Genomic DNA, 13,213 nt, shown 5'->3' on the forward strand with positions numbered 1-13,213 from the left:
TTATTTGTTTCTTCGGACCGTGGGAGTTTTTTTACAAGCCTTTTTTAAATATAGTAGGTTACTATGTTGCAAAAGGAACACCTGTAGCACACAATATCCGGATCGCATTTTAAACAATTACCAACTGTCTATTCCTTGTGCCGCTATGTCCTGTTTGTTAAACTTTAATTAATATTCGCTACTGTAGTCAAAGGGTTTAACAAGGTTAGTAATATATTGCAATTTAGATTAACATTAAAAAAAGTTTTACGTGCAATTGGTATGTTTGTACGACAGTAAAAATAAAACATGTTGTTGGTTTAGTTTATATAAATGCCTCTTTCCAATGTTTTTTTCTTGAAAAGAAGGTTTATTATATAGACAAGTTTCTATATGGACTCTAATAAGAAGTATTGGACAGTATTCATACGCATAGTGGGGGAAAAATACACGATATGTCAATTGCAACATTTTTGTTGTTGAAAACGGTTTCACACCAATGATGAGGTATTTTAATTAATCGAATATTTAACACTTTCTTAGCAAAGTGACTACGATGGCCCCTAAAAAATCATAATTTCCAACAGCACCATGTAGCGGAAATGTTTCCCGCTATCGAAAATTGCGCGAAATTATAAACATGTCGTTTTGTTTGTTCGCGTAAATATTTGGGCATGAAAATAAGATTTAAACCTCAGTTATCGCACTTGTATTGGTATTTTTTATTGCAGAAGACGGTAGAAAGGTTTAGCGTATGTATTAAGATAATAAATCATGGATAATAGTGTTTTACATTGCCTGCAACAACTGCAGAAAGTTGTGGAATGTTCGATATGTTTAGAAACGATGACCAACCCAGTACAAACAAAGTAAGATGTATTTTTTAAAAATTTGTTCTTTTTTGCACCATGTATAATTATTAGTTAAGAGTTATAGGGGTTGGTAGTTCGGGGTTAGCAGATAAGGGGGAGGACTCTTCACTTGCACAAAATTGAAAATTCCTGAGTTACTTGTATTGTTTATAATTTCATAATGGCATAGGTACAGTTTATGTTGTAATAATCTTTGATCTATGTTTCCACAGATGTAATCACAGCTTTTGTAGCCATTGCATCCATAAAGCAATGGCTGAACGTCCATCTTTCAAATGCCCGCTTTGCAAAACTGCAATTAGTAAACGGTATGTATATCCTTTAACTGCTCATGTAGCCTAATATTTTGGGTGTGCGCGTTTACATTGCTCCATATATTTGCTCTTTTCTCTACAGTAGCCTAAAAAAATCTTCATACTTGACCGAGGTGATCAGTACACTGACAACATTAAACAAATCGGCTCACAAGGAAATGCATGTGGAAGGTGAGCTATTGTTTTATCTGAAACACTATAACTAGATATTGCATTATCGATATTCAAGAAATGCAGAGGTTTTTGCTAGCAAAAGTTTTGAATTGTAGACACAAGTATCAGTGTACGTGCTAGTCAAGTTACATAATGTCAGTTGCTTCAACCCAGGATAATATAAGTTTAAACAATAAAAATGAAAAACAATTCGCCATGAAGTTACGTGGTAAATAGTAATGAGGTGTACGAAGCCGTTGCATTTTGTGCGAATTCGGACATATAATTATCACACTCCTGTTATGTGAAATTCAAGGAGACTTATTCTTATATTGGAACTAAACATACTGCAACATAAGTTAATTTACCAATTTTGAAATCAAATTTGTCAAATTCTTACATGGCAATGACAGTTGTTTTAACACAGGTTTTACAGAACCCAAATCAACAGAGAAAGAATCTGGTGTATCAAAAAAAGGTAACAACTCGAGAAATATGTTGAAAAAATCTGCTACACCTGAACAACCACCTGGTTTTGCGAAAGGACACAGTCAAGTAGAGGATATGAACCTCATACCTCGAACAGAGGACCAAATGACACCTGATCTTTTAGATTTTGTTGAGACAACTAAAAGTCCCAACGGTGTGAAATTGGATCCGAAGTCTACAAAAAGCTCGAAACTAAATTTAGACAAGTCAGCTAAGAAAGTAGCTGATAATGCTGGTGGAAGTGCAAATACGGAAAGTGCTGATACCAATCCGGATGAGTTGTACGATTTTCCTCAAAGTCAGCCAAGCACGAGAGGAAAAGTTCCTGTAAAGAAAGTACGGAAAGCTATCACTAAAAAGTCGGCTAAGAAGTTAATTTGGGATAAATCTGTCACAGCAAATCAGAGTAGGAAGAAACAAGAAAAAGGGAAAAAAGCAAAAACCTCTTCCCCACCACTGCCAGTAAAAAGTCCTACTGATATAAAAATTATGGAAAATATAAAAGAAACTGAAAGCCACAAACTTGTAATTGAAAAAAAGCGCACAGGCAGAAGTAGCTCTATTGAAAAAAGCAAACAAACAGTTGCAGTTATGTTTGTCCAATCTCCGAAAAAAATCACTACTACAGAAACAACACCAGATATACAACCTGTTGCTGTTAAACCAAATCTGAGAGCAATTACCAAAAAGTGCACGAAAAAACAACCAAAAGAAGTTCATTTTCAAGACAAGGATGTTACCCCACCACTGGCACCACTAGCAGTATCAACAACACTTGATTGTTGTGATTCTGTTCCCAAAAATGAGGCAACACCCACAAAACCTCACAAACCAGGAATGGAAACCAGTAGTTCTATTGTTGCAAAATGCTTAAAAGGTAGGATAAAAACTTTATATATGTATATATTATATATACACATTGATATATATCAGCCGGCCAAGCTGGTCCACAACAGAATGTCTAAATATTTCTGTCTCCCCTGTATTGAAAACAGTTGAACACCAATATATATATATATATATATATATATATACACATCTAAAGCATTGCTAAAACTTAATAAAATACCACATCTTTTCAACAACAGAACATGAACATTTAACACGTCGTTTGATGTACGCTGAATCGAGTAGTGATGATAATATGATGATGCCTGTGTCATCTGTTACTGATAGAAACCAAACAGGATACCAGGATAAAGTAGGTTTCCTATTTTATATATCTTATGCATGTAAAATAAACCTTTTTTAATATTTTTTCTGTTTTTAATCTACAATACTTTCTCTGGTTGTAATTTTAGCTGAATCTGGATGAGATTTCCAATTATTAGTTCATGTTTTTATTGAATATTTTTTCCCACAGGTGGCTAGCTGGTTAAAAGACGTGGACCCTGCATTGGAGCACACTGAAACAACTGATGGCCAGAAACAACTTGTATGTACAAATGTAATTAATTTTGTTATAATTTTTTTTCCAATTTAATTTCAATTTATTTTGTTGACAGGAAAGTATAAAAGACAGTGATTTAGAAGACATGGTGTCAATATCACAGGTGCTGAATGAAGACAGTTGCAAAATTGTTCGGTAAGTTTGGTTTAGCTGCATGAGTTATATTAAGTTTTAAACAATGTTTTATCTATTATTCGCCTCTGGGCTCTGACCTTGGACAAGATACATAGCAGTACATGTTCCAATCCAGTGGTAACTAATGGGGTCCCCAATTTCAATCATCCAAATTGGAAAAAAAGCTAAAACGTAACTCAAAATGTTACGGAACAGTCATTTAACTCTTCTGAATTTGCCAGTTTCTTAACAAACTTATAAAAGGGATATTCATTTTTTTGTTAGAATAGGATAAACAAAAACACAGTATTTAAAAATGTATTGCAGTCGGAAGAAAAGAAACCTTCCATCAGTTCCAGTTAAAACCAAACTTACATCAGTTATAAGAAATGCTGAGGTATTTGGGGATAAAAAACCCAAGCACAAATATTCAGCTAAGAATAAAAGTTATGGTGAGTTTTTTGTAAGATGTTTAGTATGGTTGTTTTTTTAGACTTGCTCAAGTTGGCACAACTGACTGTTGTGGACAATTTTTAATGATGTGTCATGCATGCTGTTGTCAGTAAACCCTTTTTTCCAGTTTTCCACAACCCATAAGTAGATTAGGCACCATTTAGCATGAAATAAAATATAAAATTTTGTATGTAATTGTAAAATCTATATATATATCTATACCCCAAATTTTTGCTGTCAAATTTTTTGTACCCCTAATTTTATTCAGATTATTTTCTCAGATTTTGCCAAAAATTTGTCTGAATCCTCAGCACAATTAAAAGAGTCAAACAACTTTGTACAAGCACTGATATCTAACGAGAAAAAAACTACTAAGAGACGTCTAAGAAGCAGCAAAAAATTCAACAAGAAAAACATCTTTGACGTGCCGGGTCTCTCACAAGGGGTTTCCCCCTTCACCACCCCCACTAAAGATGGGACGACAGATACAGATTCACCTGCTTACCCAACTGTGACGGAAAATCAGCCGAAAAATGAGGAGACAGAGACTGTTGAGAGTAACGATATGAAAAATGCACACAGTAGTGATAAGAGTGAAGAAATAATGCCAGAAAAGATGATTTCTGATGATGTGTCTGTCAAAATTTCCTCTACTGATCAAAAGTCTCATGAAGTTAATGTACCAACTTCAAATGGTGATGGTAATAATGGTCAGTCCAGTGGAAATGAGAAACAAAATTCAAATGACCAAGCAGGTGCTTTACACAGTAAAAACATTGATATGAGTGATCCTACTGTAAAAGATAGCACGCCACCTAAAAATGCTGTTACATCAGAAAAAGTTGACAGTGAAAAGTTTTTGATAAAACTGAAACATGACAAGACACCTAAAAGTAAAACCATTACTCCTCCCAAAAGTACGCCATCGTCTCTTGGTCAAAGAAGTGGTAGAGCAAGAAAAGGTAGCTTTTCAAAAACACCGCCCCAAAATAGCCCCGAGCATGTATTGGTTGCAGCGCATGATACATTACCTAAGACACCACCCTCTCAATTGGAAAATATGCCGGTTATTTGTGTTGGAGAGACAGAAGAGAACACTCAGGATAGCAAAGCATATTATGTGGACACCCCTCCAACTACTGAGTGCTCCCTGCTTGAAAGTAATGATTGTAAGAAGTCAGAAACTGAAAAAAATGATAAAGTTACTAAAAGGTGTGGAAAAGTGGTATATGATATGTTTTTTCATATCTTTTAAAACTCAAATGTAAATCAAAAGCGCAAAAATTCAATTATGTACACCCTTACTGTTACTATAACCTTTTAACATACGTTCTATTTTCTTTATTGACTTAGTTTTATCACATTGAAATTTACAGACAGCCAGTGGAACTTGGTCTGCTTGACTTTAGTGGTCCCTCACAGCCAGTTAAACTCAACTCACAACCTAATAAGAAAATCATGGAGACCTGCAGGTTAGTTGTACATTGTATTTTTACAACATACCGCGTTTTAAATTAATTCTGTCTAATGACAGTATATTTTTTAAAAGCTTCTAGTAAATATAAACAATGAGAAATTTATTTTACCAGTAAAATGTTTTGTGTAGGATGGTAATTGACAATCTTGGTTCTTCCAAGTCAGAAGTTTTAAGTGAGAACGAGACTGGGCCATTGTCTGATAACCTCTTGGTTGTTGGACGAAGTGTTAACCTTACGAAGGTTCAGAGCAACAATTCTGACGCTGAAGTTGCCACAAATACTATGAAGGAGATACATGAAAAACTAAGTCAAATAGAGGAGCCTGCATGTTTAATAGAAAGCACCCATGATGTGTGTGGCTCGCCACAGAAGCAGGAAAACGAAATATCTGTAAAACTTCAAGGATCGTCCACATATGCTTGCGACACAGACTCATCAATCACAAATTCCACGAACTGTATACTGAACAGCGAACCAACTTCTAACAAGCTTGTTTCAAAAAATGATCCAGTTGTGGTGAAAATAAGACGTGCAAATGTAAGAAATGTTAAGACAAGGAAAGTCGGGGTTTTGCCTGCTTCTCGTACGATAAAAAAGAAAGGTAGACCTTCCAAAGCTGTGAGACGGACGAGTTATAAGCTGAAAATGAATTTCGCATCTTCAAGCAAGAAAAAAACGGGAAAAACAATTAAAACAATTTCTGATAGGTTGTTAGAGCAAAAGAAGTTAAGTCAGGTGTCAACTAACTCACAATCTCAAATCAGTGAATCTGTTAAAGAGATGGAAAAGAATGTTTTAAGTTCGGTTGAAAAAACAAAGGATTTTTGCAATGAAAGTGGAGCTGATGATAGAAATGTTCTAGAAAATAAAAACAAAAGTTTTCCAAGCACCAGTAGTGAAGAAATGATGTGTACGTCTAATGGTTGGGGAGGCACAAAACTGAAAATCCGAATATGTAGAAGTTCTGATCATTCACCAAAAAAATCTTCCGATGCTGCTACAAAGAAGCAAAACGTTTCAAATGAGAAGAAAGTTCAACATTTTTTGAAAGATAAACCAATAGAAAACTTACCTACTTCCCCAGCTGTAATTCCTAACTCCATGAAACTAACAAGCAATAGAAATAAAATTGCAAAAAAGACAGGACCATATTCAAAGAAAACAAAAATCCCTGTTTCTACTTGTGCAGCTACGGACCTAATTTCTTCAAGCTGCCCGTTGCCCCAAACAGATGATGAATTCAAGCAAAATGATAAAATAATTCGTTCATTTGAGCGCAGTCTGTCTGTAAATCTTATTAGGTGTGACATAGATACTTTACACTTCACACACCCCATGCCAAAAGTCGATCGAAAAATCCAAAAAGGAAGAAGAACTGGAGTAAAAGTTGAATCGAAACGTATTGGAAGTGAGGATCATATTTCCTCAAGTCCTCTCCTCTTCCCACCATCCCAGGAACAAACAAATGAAGTTCAGAAGTCGACTGATCAACATGAAAAGGTGGCTCGTACAACTTACGCTTATATAATTTTTAAGCTGATATATTACGAAACCAAACCTTTTTTTGTATATACATAGGGATATATAAAAGATGAAAATATTTATTTTGCATACAAATTAAACACTTTACATTACATAGGATTTATATACAATAGATGCAGTGTAATAGTACTATGAGTATAATATATTTAATTTACAAACAAAATAAACGCTTTGCACTGTTAAACGGTAAACTAAATACTTATTACCATTTTCTCAGGATACATCCGACAATAAGAAAGCTATAGTTAAGGAAAAGAAAGAAGATAGTTGGAATAAAATCGGTAATTAAATCTACAAGTTATGTGTGTGTCTTAATACATATGTTGATTTTCTATGCATATTACACTCTGTATGCTTTTTAGATACCAACATGAACATTGTAAATGAAAACGCTGGCACTACTACAAATTCTCAAGAAGAAGAAGAAACCGACCATTTTCATCTTCCAGAAAAAATCAAAGTAAATCATATAAACTTGTTTCATCTGCTTAGTTTTACAGAACAAAGTTTTTTATTAGAAAATTCTTTTATTTTTAGAATTTTCTCTCGTCACTTAACAAGACTCTTCAACTTGGCAAAGAAATTGAGTTAAGTTTCCCAGCTTTGGTGGCTGATTTTAAGAAGTGGCGTGAATATTGCATGAAGATATCTCATACTTTGAAACTGGGAGAGGAAACGCATGGTAAGTGAATTAATCAATAAGCACAGCTCTGTAAGTTTTTACCCAAAATGATACGTACGATGCATTCTTATACATATATACCTTTTTTTTAATTATTACGGAGAATTGTGAAAAAGAATAAACCAGCTATACTGCTGGATTTAAATATTTTTAAAATGCAAAAATTACCACGAATTATTTGTTACAGCTTTGCTGCTTTATCATTACAGTCCACTTTTCAGCAACAAGTATTAGTGTGACACTGCTGTTAACTTATACTACATATGTGTGTGTTCTTTTACAGATGATTCACATCAGAACTTAGAAACTTTTACACCAAACAAGGATCAAGTTATGTCTGATGATAGACAGAGCCAGCCGGTTATAAAACCAACTGAAATTGACATGGACGATGAGATTGACTGCAGTTTGCCTACAGTACGGCACATACTCAATGCAAGGGAAAGGACACAAGAATTGGATAATTCATCCTCAAAAGAAAAAAATGTTTTTGTAGAGGAACCAATTCTTATTGGTGATAAAGAAGATGATCTGGTCATTATAGATGAAGACCAAGGATTAGAGGATGGAAACAACACATATATACTTGATGATGATAACACTCCAACATTGCCAGAGAGTACTGGCCAATCTTCAGTGTTTCCAGATCAAATTCAAGCTTCACCTATTCAGGCTTCACAAGACATGCTACCATGTTCAGCAGGAAGCACTGGTAATCCTGTGTTTAAAAGATCCCTGCTCTCACTGAAGCGAAAACGTGTCCTCTCCTCTTCGAGTGATTCCTGCTCTCCTAAGCAGCCAAAGAGGAAGAGGATTATCTGTAATGATGAAGAAGGCCAATCTTCGCAAGAATTTTCAAACTCAGGAAAATCTGAAAATTGTTTTAATGAACATTTTGCATCTCAAGCATCCGAAAAGTCGATAGATATTGTTAACTCTTCCCTGCAATCTGAGCCTGCACATAATCTTGAAAATAACGAAGTAAGTTGTTTTATTTTTACCAATCTTTCCACACAATGTGCAAGTTTTGTAGATTAGATGTTATACAACACCGAGCTGTATTTTTTCAGATACATTTCTTAAAAATGTTAGGTTAACCTGTATCAACTAAAATGGTCAGGTTACATATAGTTACGAATACAAGTAAAATATTAATAACTTACTGATACATCAGGTAAAGCAGTAATTCACAAACTGTGTGTGGTAACTTACTGTCTTTCTTGCTAATTTTAGTTGTTAAGCTGCTTAAGCTAAGAAAGAGTAAATAATAAATATTGTTGGTGTGTTGCAAGTCTGGTCAACTTTTCTAAAGACGTAGCAAACTTGCAACATAAATGTTTGAGATAACAATATGTACAATCTAAACGTTTCCTTGAAATTTTGCACCTATGCTTTTTCGAACATATATAGTTTTTTGTAAATTTTCAATGTGTATAAGTTAGTAGTTACTGACCATAATTATTATAGATTAACATTCACATGTTTTAATATTACTCTCAGGGTTTAATGAAAGATGAACCAAGTAAAGAAGATGAGAATATGGTGGATAAAGAAGAACAATCAATGGATTTGAATAATAGATTGGATGAAAATGTAAGTATTTTTAATATGTTGTTTTAATTTAAAGGGGAAATATTTATGTATGTTATACATAGTAAATAACTAAATATTAATATTATTCACCTTAAAACCAAGATCATTTGTAAAAATTGCTATTGAAAGAATATTTACATTATGTCCGGGAGCACAAGTTACAGAACAAATTAAACAGATTCCGGACACTCCTGATTCCCCCTTGACAAATGACACATCCGAGAATGAGGTTGTTAAACTCCAGCCAAACCCAGTTGACATGGCAACGCAAATGGATGAATGTTTTGAGGAAATGCACAATTCCACACCTGCAGACATTTTGTCAGAAATAGATGAAACTCCATTTACCTTATCTCAGGTAATAACATTGTGTTACTTGAGTATACTATGCGATTATTAAGTATTTTAATGAGTAAAATCAGCAAAAAACAATCATCTAAAAATTGCCAAATTTTTTGAAAAATAAATTTCAGAGGACTAAATCCCTTTCTTTTGATCAGCATAAGCAACAATTTTGTTCTTATGTTTATACAAGAGGGTGGGGGAAGATAGAACACCTTTTAAGTTTTAACTGTATTTTTTTTGTCCCATTTAGTGGTAAACAAAGAACATTCAAAGAATTATAAAACTTTTTCCTCACCACTCCTCACAGATAAGGATATTTGAATATTATGTGCTAAAGGTGTCTCATATACCCCCACCGTACTTAATATATATTTAAACCCAGATACCTCCCCCTACTCCACCTCCACCAATCAACAACCAACCTTCAGTGAGCGCGCCCGGACCTGCCCAATCAGATACAATTTATGTTGATGATCTTTTAAGAAAGTAAATACTTTAATGAATATCAATTATCTAAAAATACTTTTCTATAGAACCATTTGCTAGTCTGCTTGCCACGAATTTTAAAATATATTTTAAGTAGAAACAATAGCAATTTATACAGATTTTTTTAAATATAAATAATAATGTTTGTATATTAAAAAAGTTTTAACTTATAAATATGCACAAAAACAATTATAACTTTATTTTGCACAGAATTTCTGAATTCACAGAAGATTATAAAACAGTTACAAACGACGATACAGATGACACAGCGCTACAACTAGACAACTTTTTTATCGAAGAAAGGACAAAAAATAATCAACCTTCTGTACCAAAAGAATCTGTTAACTTAGAAAAACATACACCAATACCCAGGGAGTCAACAGTGTCTACAGATACATTAAACACATCTAAAAAACAGGTCACTGAAAATGTAAAAGAAAATGATAGTATGACCCCAAAACAATCTCCAAATGGGAGTAAAAAACCTCTGAGACAATCTAGTTTTTCGGAACCTATTTCTCCTTTAAAATTACCAAGTCTTCCAAACAAGTCTACTGCAAGAGAAAAGCGAAACAGTCAAATAGGGGTCAGCAAACCGGATGAAAAAAATTCTAGTGTAAGTAGATTGTTATTATTACATATATTGTTTTTTTGGAGGGGGAGGGCTGTAACTTTTAAAGATTATAAAGATGCCAAAAATTTAATCCAAAACTGATGTTTCTGAACTCCTTAACAGGCTTAACATGATGCATATGTTTAGTTGACCCCAAGAAGCACCCCACCAGCTGCAGTTTTGACTTCCAAACCTCCAAAACCAACCACACCATCAAGGACTCCAAAAGCTTTCGTACAACCAACTTCTTCTGTCAAGAAATTTCAAAAAAATCACAGTATTCACTCTCTTTTTCTAGCTGTAGTTGCCATTTTTTCTTGGTATATATACAGATGGACCCCTGTCAATGATTTGTTTTTGTTCATTCGTAATTTCTTTGCAAAAACTTCATTTTACATCTTAAAACTATCTCTGTGTCTTACCACTTCTTTCCCATTCAGGATCAACACAACTGAGTGAATGTACAAACCAGGCAACCCCTAATACACCAAACAAAGATATCAATTTGAGTGATGTTTCAATGACCATACGTGGATCAAACAAGTAAATACCAGTTCTTTCTTGTTTTAACCAGCTTTATCATTTGTTGTAATTTTTGTGTTTTAACAGTTTATTTTACTACTTCTTTTTGTTGATGGTATAAATATTTTTATTATGCCCTTTGTTTTATTAACAGATATGCCAGAATTCTATTTGAATGGATTTTTTTTCATTAACCGACTGATGATGCTAATTATGTTTCTCAATCTTGTAGAATAACTTATTGGGTTTGATTTTTGTCTGTTACATATTTCATTCTGACTGTTAAGCAATTGATCAGGACCAGATTTCTGATATTTATCACACTGAGGAAAGAAATCTTGTCTTGCAGAAAATTGGGAATAATGACCAGTGGTATACAAGGCAAGGGACAACAAGTGGTACGAGTTATTGCAAAAAAATACGGTGGGAAGTTTTTCAACAAGTTTGTAAATGGTGAAGTGACTCATTTGGTTGTAAAGACGGAAAATACGAGATGTGATCGAACACTCAAGTAAGAATATTATTTACGAATGACATTTTTCTGCATGAATAAATTGTTCGTGCATTGAAATTTATAAAGTGTTTCTTCAGATATCTACAAGCAATTGCAAGTCGTTGTTGGATAGTGAGCATACTGTGGGTCACTCAGTCATTGAAACAAAAAAGATTGCTTCCAGAAAATGAGTATGTTTAAGTTAGAATCATATTGTGGTGTCTTAAACTGTGCATGATATTTAATGCACAACATTTGACTTGTTTGGTTGTGGAACAGACATGCTATCTCCTATTTACAACTAGTATTCTGGCATTCATTTATGCCAGCAGATCAGTTTTTAAAAAGTGCTAAACAAAAACGGACGCAAGTTTACACAACAGCTTTTTTTGCGTTTGCATCTTATCTGAGTAACTTACTTAATAAATGTAACATTTCATTATATTTTTTTCTCAGGTTTGAAGTGATTGGTGACAAAATCGAAACAGATCCGGTTTTATTTTACGGACCGCGCAGGTCACGAGAAGCACCCAAAGAATATAAACTTTTATCGGATTATTTTATTTGCTGTTACTGTCCATTCGCTCTTTTCACAGCAGGTAGTAGAAAGTTATGTTACCATGCTCCTAATATATCAAAATGGTTACATGATTTGGTTTGTAAATACTGTTTTGTTTTTTTTTTAACTTTTTAGTATCTTTTTTATTGCCAGTCTGGTAAAAATGTAGATTTTATTTTACCAATGATTTCTGACATAAAACTTATATTTATCCAGTTTAGAGCAATTTTAGGTATTCTGTTATGCCTATCATACCACATCAGGATATTTTTTATAACTGTTGAGTTTTCTGCAGAGGAGCTCATGGAGTTGTTGAAGTTATGTGGTGCTCATGTTACCTCAAGTTTGAAAGACCTTGCATCTGACAGAAGCAACCAGAAAAAAATGATTGTGTTTGACCCGGACGCATATACTGACTCACTGCCAAATTATAACGGTAACTTTATAAAAACTGATAAAAAATTGTTATAACAATTATTTTACATTTAGAAATTGCTGCAAGGTATAACTCTGAAGCTGTATCGAGTAATTGGGCATTAGAATGCATTGCTTCATTTACTGTCCAGCCAACTGCTGTCTATCCAGTTGAGGAATTTGAATCACAACTTAGCTAAACTTTTACATTAACGTAACAAGCAAAGAAGATATTACAAGACATAACTGTAGCCTTTTTAACACAGTTTTATTTACACCTGACATATTTTTTTTTTTTTTTTAAATCTTCAGTTTTAATTTTTCGTTCTTCTTAGCAGTATTTATTTTATAGTCATCCGTTTTAATTCTGTTTTATCAGTGCTCAAGTCTTTAAGTCGCAGTGTCTTCTGTTCCAACATAGTAACCGGTTAACTCTAATTTGACACGAACGTCTTTATGTTGTTGCTCTCAATCTTTCTATGCGTTCGTTTTATTTTCGTTTTCAAGATTACGAGCATATAATTACAAACCAGAATCGGGGCGCTTTAGATTAATGTGCAGTTCAATTTACGATGCTCTAATTCTAATAAATGCTCATTCTACTTCTAAACTTATAAGAAGTATGGTACGATTGGGCCCTTTGACCTTCGTGGCGTATAGTA

The 13,213-nt window shown here is 33.8% G+C and overlaps 1 protein-coding gene across 3 annotated transcripts; it reads left to right on the top strand.

Annotated features, from left to right (window-relative positions):
- Positions 1-629: 629 nt before the first annotated feature.
- On the top strand, positions 630-13,161 carry LOC149731654 (uncharacterized). Of its 3 annotated transcripts, none has more exons than XM_089884489.1 (26): positions 630-848; positions 1,064-1,159; positions 1,248-1,336; positions 1,746-2,684; positions 2,896-3,008; positions 3,171-3,242; positions 3,313-3,392; positions 3,699-3,823; positions 4,106-5,036; positions 5,201-5,296; positions 5,431-6,802; positions 7,062-7,125; positions 7,207-7,304; positions 7,382-7,526; positions 7,810-8,507; positions 9,027-9,119; positions 9,298-9,477; positions 9,847-9,950; positions 10,161-10,566; positions 10,711-10,840; positions 11,004-11,106; positions 11,435-11,596; positions 11,677-11,769; positions 12,035-12,177; positions 12,433-12,573; positions 12,627-13,161. In XM_089884489.1, the coding sequence occupies exons 1-26, from the start codon at positions 754-756 to the stop codon at positions 12,749-12,751; spliced, it is 6,693 nt and encodes a 2,230-aa protein (XP_089740615.1). In that variant the 5' UTR covers positions 630-753; the 3' UTR covers positions 12,752-13,161. The 3 variants fall into 3 exon arrangements, with proteins under 3 accessions (XP_089740615.1, XP_089740613.1, XP_089740614.1); XM_089884487.1 differs by having other exon boundaries at positions 636-848; positions 3,171-3,254; XM_089884488.1 differs by having other exon boundaries at positions 636-848; positions 1,251-1,336; positions 3,171-3,254.
- The last annotated feature ends 52 nt before the right edge of the window (positions 13,162-13,213 follow it).

Source organism: Ciona robusta, chromosome 9 (genome assembly GCF_009617815.1).
Source record: "Ciona robusta chromosome 9, ASM961781v2".
NCBI classification, from domain to species: domain Eukaryota; kingdom Metazoa; phylum Chordata; class Ascidiacea; order Phlebobranchia; family Cionidae; genus Ciona; species Ciona robusta.

Excerpts from the sequence above, each read along its gene's own strand:
- LOC149731654 (XM_089884487.1), top strand. The coding sequence starts at position 754 with ATGGATAATAGTGTTTTACATTGCCTGCAACAACTGCAGAAAGTTGTG. Across the intron at positions 10,841-11,003 it reads GAAATTTCAAAAAAATCACA|GATCAACACAACTGAGTGAA; the intron begins GTATTCACTCTC and ends TTTCCCATTCAG. Across the intron at positions 11,107-11,434 it reads ACCATACGTGGATCAAACAA|AAAATTGGGAATAATGACCA; the intron begins GTAAATACCAGT and ends CTTGTCTTGCAG.